This window comes from Bufo gargarizans, unplaced genomic scaffold (genome assembly GCF_014858855.1).
Source record: "Bufo gargarizans isolate SCDJY-AF-19 unplaced genomic scaffold, ASM1485885v1 original_scaffold_1339_pilon, whole genome shotgun sequence".
NCBI lineage: Eukaryota > Metazoa > Chordata > Amphibia > Anura > Bufonidae > Bufo > Bufo gargarizans.
This window is the reverse complement of record NW_025334315.1, coordinates 153,320-167,478: the sequence shown is the minus strand read 5'-3', so window position 1 is coordinate 167,478 and position 14,159 is coordinate 153,320. Positions and strand designations below refer to the sequence as shown.

Genomic DNA, 14,159 nt, shown 5'->3' with positions numbered 1-14,159 from the left:
TGTAGCACATTTATTAAGACCGGCGCTTTAGACACCGGCCTTAATAAGCCCCTGTGCTGGCGGCGGATTGCCGAAGTTATGTGAAGGCGCCGGCCTCTGCATAATTTCGGCGTATCCACTGTCGATTCTAAATGTAAGACAGCTTCCTTGCTGTCTTACATTTTGACTATTTTCTACTCCTAGACCAGGCGTAGAAAATTATGAATGAAACGCACCAGCTCCTTCCCCGCCCGCACCATGCCCACTTTTTTAGACTTGGCGTGAGCGGGGAATAAGTTGCAGATTCTGCCGTACCATGGTGTGCGACAGAATCTGCGCCAGATAAACACCACAAAAGTGGCTTATAGCTGGTCATAAATGACCCCCTATGTTTGCACTAGGCTTTTTCTGCAAGTATTTTTGGGAATTTCTCAGAAAGCAACATGCCCATCACTTCCTTATAGTTGTCACATGTTAATGGAAATGATTAAAGAAATGAGAAGAAAAATTGTCAAGTTGACAAGCACTGGTCCATTGTCCTGACCTAAAGAGATATTCCACTTACGGTATGTTAAGTTATTCCCTAACCACAGCTATGTTCGAAACTCCCATAGAAATGAATGGAGCGTCTGCACACATGCCAGACCTGCCTCTCCGTTCACCTTGGGGGGGTCCACTGGGTCTGGGGGCCTCGTGATTGGTGGGGGTTCTAATGGTATGACTTAAGTTTTCCCTGATCCACAGGATCAGGGATACTACTAACATAACCAGAATACCCCTTTAAGGGACCTATGGCAGATGCCCCATCCTTAAATTATTATTGAGAACACCGGTTTGCTACGGCATTTTAATTAAACTTCAATTTTTTTTGCCTTTGTCAGTACAGTTTCTAAATATTTTTTACGTGTTCAATTTATCTTAAATCTATGGTTTCATTTTTGTTGTTTTGTTAGACATGAGTTGTGTATTTTGCTATGTAATAATATAAAATAAATTGTTGCATTTTTATTACTTTTTTCATGGAATATTTAAAAACATCCACTTTTCAAGAAAACCACACACTGTTTGGTTTAAGGGTACTTTCACACTTGCGGCAGGACGGATCCGACAGGCTGTTCACCATGTCGGATCCGTCCTGCGGCTATTTCGCCGTGCCCGCGGACCGCCGCTCCGTCCCCATTGACTATAATGGGGACGGGGGCGGAGCTCCGGCGCAGCACGGCGGTGCACGGAGAAAGGCCGCCGGACTAAAATTACTGCATGTCAGGCTTTTTAGTCCGGCGGCTTTCTCCGTGCACCGCCGTGCTGCGCCGGAGCTCCGCCCCCGTCCCCATTATGGTCAATGGGGACGGAGCGGCGGTCCGCGGGCACGGCGAAATAGCCGCAGGACGGATCCGACATGGTGAACAGCCTGTCGGATCCGTCCTGCCGCAAGTGTGAAACTAGCCTAACATACTGTAGCTAATCATTTTCACAAGGTTACATAAAGTCAAACAAGTATTGTGTGGTTATACGACATGTAAGGCTATGTTTCAGCTTGCATATTTGTAGAGTGCTGCTACATACACTACTCACAAAAAGTTAGGGATATTTGGCTTGTGGCTAAAATTTCAGGATGGACCTAAAATTTATTTTAACCTTTACAGGTGAACTTAATGTGACCTTCTCTGAACTTTTGAATGCGCATGGCCAACTGTTCAATCATTCAGTACTTTTTGAACAACTTGCTGTTCTCTAACAAGGAGCTTAACTGCAAAATTTACAATGTGTTTGATCCATGAATCGGCCAATAAATTTCCTGGTTCAATTCGAATTGGTATTTAAACAGTCGTCCTCATCATGCTGGTTACATTTTGACATAATGAGACCAAGACAACACCTAACAATTGATCAACAGTACCTTGCCATTGCGAGGATTCAAGCAGAATGTTCCCAGACAGAAGTGGCCACTGAGCTTAGAGTGTCAGTGTCATCAGCAGGTTGCAACAGAGATACAGAGAGACTGGAAGAGTCTCAGAAAAGCACATCCCACTGATGACCGCTTCATTGTGAACAATGCCCTACAGACCCGGATGATGATTGCCCCACAACTCAAGGTACATTTGAGAGGCACCCAAGTGTCGCATCAGGCCATTTGAAACTGCATCATCATGGTCTGCGTGCTAGATGACCTGCAAGGTTACGTGACCACACCACTAGGCAATTTTGCGTCATTGTCTTGCATGGGCCAGGGAGCATCTACGCTGGCGAGGGACCAGTGGGTCTCAGTGCTGTCCACTGAGGAAAGTCGATTCACTCTGAGCAGAAAGTATGGCCGCCAAAAATGTTGGAGACGTCAGGGAGAGCTCTGTGCATAAGCCACTGGTGAGCCTTTAGTGGTGGTGGTGTTAGTGTGGGAAACTGTGTCTAGTCAATACAGAACTGACTTACTTTTTGTAAATGATACAATGACCAGAAGCCTATAATACTTGAATAACCTCATTAATCCTTGTGCCTCTGCAAAAAGCCCAGGCATAATTTCATCTTTATGGACTACAATGCGCCAGCTTGTCAAGGTTGCATTATTAGGGAACGGTAGCTGGAGACTGGGATACCTCAAATGGAGTGGCCTGCACTTTCTCCAGATATGAATCCCATTCATAACTTATGGGATTAGCTGAGTCTCTGTGTAGAGGCCTGTAACTCAGAACCTCAATGACCTGAGGGCTGCCCATCAAGAAGAGTGGGATGCCATGCCTCAGCAGACAATAAGTCGACATGTGAATAGCATCAGAGGTCGTTGTCAAGCTGTAATTGATGCTTAAGGACACATGACAAGTTTTTGAGACATTGACATTTTTGTGGGGGTACACCCACCACTGTTCTTGGCTTTTGGTTTAATAAATTGATATGGGGAACTCACTGAGGGGTAGAGGTGTATCATCTCGGGGCAATTTTTTAGGCAAGGTGTCTCCCATTTCAACTTATATGTTGAGGGAAAGGAAGGATCCCCAAGTATGTACCCAATATCACCTGCATCAACCGTAGTGTCATCTGATGAGCTACAAGTTTTAACCCTATCAGTTAGAACACTTACGGAAGCAGAAATTAACATTCTCAAAAAGGGCCTTTCGTTGGTCCCGACCCATGCCTTTAATCTATTCGGGTGGGTCAAAGACCTCAATCTCTTTGTGAGAAAACTCAAGTGGAAAAAGTTTGTGTCACGATAAACGTCAATGTGCAGAATTGGGTATTGACATTACCGATATGGTAGATATGAGGAATCTAGCTGAGCCTTTAGGTGAAAATAAAAAAATTACAGGCGATGGACCCTTCACATCTATAAAGAATCGCTCTGAATTGAACCCCCGCAATGGTGACACCACTCCAATGGATATTTAAAAAAAAAAATTGATTGACCTGTCACAGTTGGAGGGCTCAAATTGTAAAAACAACATCACAAAAAGCAAATTGGTGGGTTTGCTGTCACTTGAGCAGGATACCTTGATAGTGATTAAGGCGGCAGATAAGGGGAGCAACAGTGTAGTTTTGGGTCATGAGCAGTATCTCAAGATGTGTTTGGACATATTTAAAAATAGGGACTGCTATGAAGTATTACCGGGCTGTCCCACGGACCAATACATGCTTGAGCTGAAAAATCTCTTTATTCCGGCCCTGACACGTAACTTGATTGATAAGATCGAATACCAGGCCCTTTTACCTATATACCCACAATTTGCATGCTTTTACAGTTTACCCAAAATACATAAGGGTTTACATCCTTTAAAAGGCAGACCTATTGTTTCGGGTACGAATAGCCTTACACAACAAATCGACAACTACGTTGACGTTATACACAGACCCTTCGTCCTGTCCCTGCCTTCATATTTGAGGGATTCTATGGAAATTGTCAACAAGCTGGATGGCCTCCACGTCGAGGGCAATACACTACTTTCCAGTCTTGACGTGGAGGTCCTCTGCAGCTCTTTTCCTCATGAGGATGGTATAGGGGCAGTGCGGCACTTCTTACAACAAAGAGGGACAGAATTTGTTTCCCCACAATTAGTTTGTCCTCAACCTGTTAAGGTTCATTCTTCACCACAATGTCTTCCTGTTCAATCGCCGCTTCTACCACCAGCTCAGGGGCGTGGCCATGGGGAGTCCTTGCGCGCTGTCGTATGCCAACCTGTAGCTGGGCTGGTGGGAGAAATATGTGGTTTTTGGGGATGACTTTGTGGCATGGTCCTCCCACATCGCGATGTGTGCTTTGCTACATCGATGGTGTTTTGATTTTCTGGACAGGGACAGCAGAGGAATTCAGTGACTTTGTCAAGGCTTTGAACATCGATTGATGCGGCCTATTTTTCACCTAGGATATTAACCCCATTCAGATTATCTTTCTTGACCTTACCATTATGAAAACTGAGTGTGGCACCATTCATACCAGCTTGTTTTGCAAAAAAAACGGCAACCACTAGCTTGTTGCGATTGGATAATTGCCACCCTCTCCCCCTCAAGAGAGTGATACCGAAAGGGCAATATCTCCGGGGTCGTCGTAATTGCTCTTCTCTGTCAGATTTTCAGATTAAAGATTGAGATCTTGAGAATAGGTTTCTGAGACATGGGTATCCTGGTAATGTTCTTGCATCCGCCTACCAATATTCAGTCGCATGTACACGCAAGTCCCTCCTTAACCCCAGAAGTAGGCAAAGGGATGATGACATGATCCATCTTATAACAACCTTTGATGCAGCCAATGGGCAGGTCCAGAATATTTTGCGTAAACACTGGGGTGTGTTCAAGATGGACACTGATGTTGCACATCTGGTGGGGGATCGGCCAGCCATTACGTACCATAGGGGGCGCAATCTGAAAGATAGACTAGTGCATAGCTTCTTTCAGACTCCATGCCCAGATACCTGGCTAACTAACCCGATGCATGGTACCTTCCGTTGTAGCGGCTGTGTGGCATGCAATTCCATTAAACTAGGCAGCTCTTTCATCAGCACGACTACTTCTAAATCCTACAATATCAGATGTTTTGTCAACTGCAGATCCTCTGGCCTGGTGTACCTGGCCACCTGTATCTGTGGTTTACAATATGTCGGAAAAACGACTCGTGAATTTCGCTGTAGAATTGGCAAACATCTGACATCAAGAAAAATACAGATGCCTCTATGGCTCGTCATGTGAACGTACATCACACTGGGGATGTACGATCAATTCTCTTTCAAGGTATTGAGATTGTGAGGCCATCCCCCAGGGGAAGCAATTTGATCAACGCGTCCTCCAGAAAGAGGCCCAGTGGACATTTAGGCTGAGTACTGTGAGATCTTTAGGGTTAAATGACCACATATTGTTTGCCTGTTGTATTAACTAGGGATTGTTTTGCCCTTATATTATACTCAATCATCGTTATACACCACTGGCCAATAGAACAATGTAGGTTATGTGCATTATCTTATATGTATAGGACACTTTATCTGATACAGTGCTATACTACTCTTTCCACATCATGGCGTTTCTGCATTACAAATAATTATGTAGGCGTTCAGTGCTGACAACCTCGATGATAATTTCATGTTGGTACATGTATCTATTTTTCATAATCAAGTGAATTATGATTTACATCATACCAGTGTTTATAAACTACCTTTTATAGGATCACTGTATTGTTTATATCAGCTAGAAATCACTTCTTCCCTTGTATATAGTTTTATCATGTCACCCATTCTCATGAATCCTTTGCCCAGTTTATCCCTTTTATCTTCCATAGGTGGCTGATCCTGTTACTATGTGGGGCGGTGTCGAGCGGGAGTATGAACGAGCCTTCGTAAGCCTCTGGGGGTATGTCTAGCCTCCCCATATAGTTCAGTGCTTCGGGCAGCCGCTTCAAGGCCATCACAGCGCCGGTTATGCTTCCACACACCACCAGTGTGGCAGCGTTCTCCACGTGTACAGTCGTGGCCAAAAGTTTTGAGAATTACATAAATATTGGAAATTGGAAAAGTTGCTGCTTTAAGTTTTTATAATAGTAATTTGCATATACTCCAGAATGTTATGAAGAGTGATCAGATGAATTGCAGAGTCCTTCTTTGCCATGAAAATTAACTTAATCCCCAAAAATACCTTTCCACTGCATTTCATTGCTGTCATTAAAGGACCTGCTGAGATCATTTCAGTAATTGTCTTGTTAACTCAGGTGAGAATGTTGACGAGCACAAGGCTGGAGATCATTATGTCAGGCTGATTGGGTTAAAATGGCAGACTTGACCTGTTAAAAGGAGGGTGATGCTTGAAATCATTGTTAACCATGGTGACCTGCAAAGAAACTTGTGCAGCCATCATTGTGTTGCATTAAAATGGCTTCACAGGCAAGGATATTGTGGCTACTAAGATTGCACCTCAATCAACAATTTATAAGATCATCAAGAACTTCAAGGAAAGAGGTTCAATTCTTGTTAAGAAGGCTTCAGGGCGTCCAAGAAAGTCCAGCAAGCGCCAGGATAGTCTCCTAAAGAGGATTCAGCTGCGGGATCGGAGCGCCACCAGTGCAGAGCTTGCTCAGGAATGGCAGCAGGCAGGTGTGAGCGCATCTGCATGCACACTGAGGCGAAGACTTTTGGAAGATGGCCTGGTATCAAGAAGGGCAGCAAATAAGCCACTTCTCTCAAAAAAAATCATCAGGGACAGATTGATCTTCTGCAGAAAATATGGTGAATGGACTGCTGAGGACTGGGGCAAAGTCATATTCTCAGATAAGGCCTCTTTCCGATTGTTTGGGGCATCAGGAAAAAGGCTTGTCCGGAGAAGAAAAGGTGAGCGCTGCCAACAGCATCCTGAGACAATTCATGTGTGGGGTTGCTTCTCATTCAAGGGAGTGGGCTCACTCACAATTTTGCCCTAAAACACAGCCATGAATAAAGAATGGTACCAAAACACCCTCCAACAGCAACTTCTTCCAACAATCCAACAACAGTTTGGTGAAGAACAATGCATTTTCCAGCACGATGGAGCACCGTGCCATAAGGCAAAAGTGATAACCAAGTGGCTCGGGGACCAAAACGTTGACATTTTGGGTCCATGGCCTGGAAACTCCCCAGATCTTAATCCCATTGAGAACTTGTGGTCAATCCTCAAGAGGCGGGTGGACAAACAAAAACCCACTAATTCTGACAAACTCCAAGAAGTGATTATGAAAGAATGGGTTGCTATCAGTCAGGAATTGACCCAGAAGTTGATTGAGAGCATGCCCAGTCGAATTGCAGAGGTCCTGAAAAAGAAGGGCCAACACTGCAAATACTGACTCTTTGCATAAATGTCATGTAATTGTCGATAAAAGCCTTTGAAATGTATGAAGTGCGTGTAATTATATTTCACTACATCACAGAAACAACTGAAACAAAGATCTAAAAGCAGTTTAGCCGCAAACTTTGTGAAAACTAATATTTGTGTAATTCTCAAAACTTTTGGCCACGACTGTACTTGTAATACTTTGCTCCTGATGATTCCTATAGAAGAAACACGTCAAGCTTTATCATAGACTCCACATGTGGGAGTGTTAATTAGCTGGGGCAGGTAGCTAGGTGTAGTGTAATGTTTTTTGTCGGGCTGGTCATTTATACCATGTGACCATTAACCCCGATGTAACTGGTCTGTTTAGTCCCATTTGAGCTGGTCGCATCCCAGCCAGGGACTCATTTTGACCATTTTTCTACACTGTTATTCTCACCTACCCAGCTTTTCTTTTATGGAGCCTGCATAATCTACTTGTTGCGGCACTTTTTTACGCATATATAGTTGTTGGCCATCACTGAAATTGAGTGTGTTCTGGAAAGACTTTACCTGTGTGCTACAATACAGGTGTCTTTCGTACTTGCACTCTTGTGTCTCTATTCCGTTAAGTATGTTTAGGTAATACAGATTTTTTTTATACATATTTCATATTAATAAAGTTTATCGTTTTAGCGCTTTTCTTTACCGTGATTCAAATCACCATTGCATACTTCTACTTAATTGCCCTACTTTCATGACAAATATTCTAAACTTTTTGTGAGCAGTGTATAACAAACACAGGTTGTTTACTTACCTTTCTACTTGGCGGCTGTAGGAGAGGAGCAGTCAGGAGGCACAGAGAAGGGGGAGCTGATGGCAGGCACAGAGGTCTATTCTTCCTGACCACGGCTTCCTCCGGAGTGTGGACCGTTGAGCAGCATCAATCAATGTCATCAGGCACGTGTGCAGAGTTAGTTCCTCATTGCCTGCTAATGTGCATTGCTGCCCAGTTGTCCTCAGCCTGTGCTCCGGATTACATAAATATATCCCTTCGTTATGGTGCTGGGAGGGGTGGCACAGTGTATGATCTGGCCTAGGCAAGCCAGAAAATAACGACAATTATTATTGCCGGTCCAAAAAACATGCCAACACTGGCAAGAATAGCAAAATACCGTCATGGCCACTGAAATACCGGACAGGTGGCAACCGTACACATACATTTTAGCCTATTCAGTACTGAGGACCTGAGTACGGCTGAAGGAATGTTATCTCCTCTCACCATATTACACATCTTTTTAATATAACACAGGTAAAAGCAGCTCTCACCTGTTCCACCTGTTGTGAGCTCGGATTACAGCCTGGACACGGCTGTGTTAGAACTGAAGAAATAGGTACGAAATCCAGCTCTTGACAAACAAGTGGTTCTTTATTTGCAGTGTGGTAAAAACTTCCAACAGACAAACTCAAAAGTACTTCTACGCGTTTCGGACTCTTGTATTCCGGTCCTTACTCATGCATATATAACAACCCCCCCCCCCCCCGTTTCATTTATGTGCCGGCAGTCATCCCCTCTCATTTCCAGGATGGCCGAGCAGTTTAAGCAGAGTGTCAGCACAGTGTCTGTAGGGACCACTGTATGAAAGGGGTTAACAGGGAGGGAGCTCCCTCCCATCGGAGGCTGCTGTGTCGTTTCAGCCCCCGATTCTTGACAGGATCACAGATCGAGGGGATCCCATCACCCGCTGCTCTGTTGTGGCAGCGAGTGATGGTTACAATGGCAACCAGACATCTTCACAGGCTTCCGGCTTGCCATGATAAGGCTAAGTCTGATCAGACTAAGTGTAAAGTGAAAATACAGTACACTACACTATATAGTGTCTGTACTGTACTGTATTATACAGACATCAGACCCACTGGATCTTCAAGAACCTTTGGGGTCTGGGTAAAAAAATTTGAAAAAAAAGTAAAAATAAAAACACATTTATCACTGATTAAAAAAATTAAATGCACTAAACATGTTTGATATCACCACGTCCGTAATCACCTGATCTATGAAACGGTCATGTTACTTTCCCCGCACGGTCAACGCCATAAAAAAGTAGTCATATTTAGTATTGTCACATCCGTAACAACCTGCTCTATAGAAATAGCACACGATCTAGCCTGTCAGATCAACAATGTAAATAACAAAAAAATAAACTGTCCCAAAACAGCTATTTTTTTTGCAAATTTTCCATTTTTATCCATTTTTACAGTAACAAAGCAAGTGTTAACAGCCAACCAAAACTCAATATTGCCCCGATTCTGTAGTTTGCAGAAACACCCCATATGTGGTTGTAAACTGCTGTATGGCCAAACGGCAGGGCACAGAAGGAAGGCAACGCCATATGGTTTTTAGAAGGCAGATTTTGCTGTACTGTTTTTTTGACACCATGTCCCATTTGAAACCCCCCTGATGTACACCAAAAAAGTTACTCCAGCTAAGAAACTACACCCCTCAAGGTATTCAAAACTGATTTTACAAACTTTGTTAACCCTTTAGGTGTTCCACAAGAGTTATTGGCAAATGGAGATGAAATTTCAGAATTTCAATTTGTTATCTTGCCTCAAAAAAAGTGTAATATAGAGCAACCAAAAATCATATTTGCCCTAAAATAGTACCAACAAAACTGTCACTTTTTTTGGAGTTTCTACTGTAGAAGCTGGCTTCAAATGGGACATGGTGTAAATAAACCAGTCCAGCAAAATCTGCCTTCCAAAAACCATATGGTGTTCTATTCCTTCTGTGCCCTGTCGTGTGCCAGTACAGCAGTTTACAACCACATATGGTTTCTGCAAACTACAGAATCGGGGCAATAAATATTGAGTTTTGTTTGGCTGTAACCCTTGCTTTGTTACTGGAAAAAATAGATTAAAATGGAAATTAGAAATTTCAATTCTGAAATTTTATCTCCATTTGTCATTAACTCTTGTGGAACACCTAAAGGGTTAACAAAGTTTGTAAAATCAGTTTTGAATACCTTGAGGGGTGTAGTTTCTAGAATCGGGTAATTTTGGGGTGGTTTCTATTATGTAAGCCTCACAAAGTGACTTCAGACCTGAACTGGTCCTTTAAAAAGTGGGTTTTGGAAAATTTCTGAAAAATTTCAAGATTTGCTTCTAAACTTCTAAGCCTCTAACATCCCCAAAAAAAAAATGGCATTCCCAAAATGAATCAAACATGAAGTAGACATATGGGGGATATAAATTAATAACTATTTTCATAGATCTTACTATTTATTATAGAAGTAGAGAAATAGAAACATGGAAATTTGCTAATTTTTCCACATTTTTGGTAAATTTGGTATTTTTTTTTATAAATAAAAATGAAATTTTTTGACTCAATTTTACCAGTGTCATGAAGTACAATATGTTGTGAAAAAAACAATCTCAGAATGGCCTGGATAAGTAAATGGGTTTTAAAGTTATTCACACGTAAAGTGACACTGGTCAAATTTGCAAAAAAATTGCCTGGTCCTTAAGGTGAAAATGAGCCCGGTCCTTAAGGGGTTAACACTAAAGGACATGACCTTTTAATTCAGCCATAGGAGAAAACAAGAGTACAATGCCTATCAATGTGCAAGAACCAGTGCAGGACGATTAAATGTGTAAGTCGAGAAGAGAGGATGGGGAAAGAAAGGGAGCATAGTATGAAAGTGCTGTTACACCTAGACAGTGGTGCAAACCATAGCACAGAGGTAAATTGAGGGGCAATAGCATAAAACCATAAAAAATTATCAAATTATTTAAAAATGGACAGTTGCAATTTTACACAAAAATCACTGGAAGCAACTTCTTAAAACTTTACTTTTACTCAACATATTTTAAAAAAATACACTGTGCAGATGGTCCAACCAGGACTTTGATACCTGTAGTAAAAAAGACTGTTTAAACCAAGGACGGTTAGCATACAAAAGAGGTTGGTGTAGATTCAGGGACAGTGATTAGATATATACTCTAACCATCCCTATACTTACCCTGAACAGAAACTGCTTAGCCCAGAGATACCCCTTGATGGTAGGGGCACTCTGTCCACGTACCTCGGCTAGCCTGTCCTTAACCAGCCCTATTACTTAATCTGACACACCATATACAATGTCCCAACGCGTTTGCCCTTAAAAATGACGAAGGTTCATCAGGGGACCAACCGTATCAGTGTGATAATAGGTATTAAAGAATTGGTAACGTATATGCAAGACAAATAATAAATACTGAAGCGCCTCAGACCTGCAAGATGTCTGTGATGAGGAGAACCTAATAATAAGGAAGGCCTACAAATTTAGCCCTTGTTAATACATCCTCTCACAGACCCAAAATGCGCTGCTGGGGGCTCCAGGGGGCAAGAAAAACGGCTCCAATTTGCCCTCGGTACAAGCTAAGATTTAAATACCTATGCAATAGGCGGGCTTCCACACGATGGGTAGGTCCGGACAACAAACCCCACCCCCTACAAAACAAATGATCACAGTACAAAGCTCTCATTGGGTGTATGGTTTCTCATACACACCCTCCTATCTCCCTCTCCTATCACTCAGCCCGTCCCATATGCTGAACCGAGCAGAGCGTAATACCGCGATATCGTACATGATCACGTGACCAGAAAGATCACGTGATTGGTCTGTGTGTATGATGCGGATAATAAAACCGCCCCGTAAGGTCCTTCCCTAAAGGGGATTCCAGCTCCTTACGGGGCGGTTCTATTATCCGCACCATACATTTTATATGGTGTGTCAGATTAAGTAATAGGGCTGGTTAAGGACAGGCTAGCTGAGGTACGTGGACAGAGTGCCTCTACCATCAAGGGGCATCTCTGGGCTGAGCAGTTTCTGTTCAGGGTAAGTCTAGGGATGGTTAGAGTATATATCTAATCACTGTCCTTGAATCTACACCAACCTCTTCTGTATGCTAACCGTCCTTGGTTTAAACAGTCTCTTTTTTTACTACAGGTATCAAGGTCCTGGTTGTACCATCTGCACAGTGTATTTTAAAAAAATCTGTTGAGTAAAAGTTAAGTAAACCAACCTCGCCACTGGGTTTTGGAGGGGCCTGTTTGCTAGCCTCTTGCCCCAGGATTATGGGCCCTCTCATCAGCCAGGCTTCCTTTGTTCACAAAGGACTTGTACTAACTTGAACCCCTGGTCTAATTCGTGCCATTTTGGGATGTTAAATGTCTATGTGTATTGTAAAGGATGGGACATTGTATACGTTGAGTAGTGAGGTCTGTTCCATTGTCTCTCTGTGTGTATTGGCGATGTCCCTTTGTCCTGAGAGATAATTGAATTACGTCTCTGTTGTCTCCAGGACAGAAGACATCCTGCCTGTGATGATTACATCAACCCAGTGGGAGGTAATTGTATCAAAGGCAGAGGGGAGGATTTTGTTGGCTGTTTTTACAAAACCCTGTGGGTGGTAACCTTGTTGGAAGATGTGTTTAACATAGAGCCTCGTCTCATGTGTGTGGGGATTACTATACATGTATACTCCCCTGGCTATAACTCCTAGCTCTTGGAAGAGCTGTTCCTGGTTCCTGTGGTGGTATCGGTGTCAAGTGGAGTGCTTGGAGTCCTCGGGAGGCACTGGGAGCATCCATTAACGGAGGTACCCGGTCGGGGTGCCAGGAGATCCATTACAGTCATAAAAATCAATGACTTAAACGATGTGAACATCACTATGGTCACTAGAGAAGATAAACCCTGACCAACTAGCTGTTCTAACGAGTAATCATAGAGAGAGGCAGGTAATTATGCTACCAACATTCTGCAAAACAGATGAGTAACTTCTAAAGAATAAACTAAGGATACTTTCACACTTGCTTTTTTCTTTTCCGGCATAGAGTTCCGTCCTTGGGGCTCTATACCGGAAAAGAACTGATCAGTTTTATCCTAATGCATTCTGAATAGAGAGCAATCCATTCAGGATGTCTTTAGTTCAGTCTTTTTGACTGATCAGGCAAAAGATAAAACCGCAGCATGCTACGGTTTTATCTCCGGCCCAAAAAACTGAAGACTTGCCTGAATTCCCATAGGAATGTATTAGGCATTCAAAATACTGGAATGCCGGATCTGTCCTTATGTGCAAAACTAAAAAAAGGTGAAAAAATAAATGCCGGATCCGTTTTGCCGGATTCCTCGGAAAGACGGATCTGGCATTTCAATGCATTTTCTGACTGATTAGGCATTTTTCAGACTGATCAGGATCCTGATCAGTCTTACAAATGCCATCAGTTTGCCTACGTTTTGCCGGATTCGGCAGGCAGTTACGGCGACGGAACTGCTTGCCGGATCACTCTGCCGCAAGTGTGAAAGTAGCCTGAGCCTCACACGTATCCACAGTAGGTGGAATAAAACATATTGCAGCTATTGGAGTTACTGTACAAAAAAGGTTATCAGGACCAAGAGGGTTTCCCCTCCCGGGAGGCTCAAGTGTTGTCCTCAGGTGTCTTGAGGTGAATTTCTCAGGCTTCTTCTTCGATCTTGTAGAATGATCAACTATTTCCCATGGAGTGGGAGGAGCAACTGAAGGAATTGTGAGAAGGGAGGCTTCCAAAGCTTCAAGAAGCTGCGGTAATTCTGCATAGTCTCGGATCATGAATCTTTTACCGTCCACGGACAGAGTAAGACCAAATGGGAATAGCCATCTATAGGGAATTCTCCTGTCACGTAGCAAATCTGTTAATGGCTTGAGAGTCCTTTCTTTATTGAGAGTACTAGGAGCTAGATCTTCAAAAAAGAGATATGTCCCTGCCTTCAAAAGAGAGAGCTCTATTGTCCCTTGCACATTGGAGAATAGCTTCTTTGATTCTAAAGTCCAGCAAGTTACAAATGACGTCTAGCGGAGGTTCTGTTGGCTTAGGTCAGGTCCGTAAAGCTCGGTGAGCTCTTTCAATA

At 43.0% G+C, this 14,159-nt stretch overlaps 1 protein-coding gene across 1 annotated transcript in view; it reads left to right on the top strand.

Annotated features, from left to right (window-relative positions):
• Window positions 1–2,210: 2,210 nt before the first annotated feature.
• LOC122923190 (cytochrome P450 2J6-like) overlaps window positions 2,211–14,159 on the top strand; it is a 28,880-nt gene continuing 16,931 nt past the window's right edge. The window contains exon 1 of the mRNA XM_044273926.1: window positions 2,211–2,343. Coding sequence (XP_044129861.1) covers window positions 2,290–2,343 — 54 coding nt within the window. The 5' untranslated portion in view covers window positions 2,211–2,289. The remainder of the gene's footprint in view (window positions 2,344–14,159) is intronic.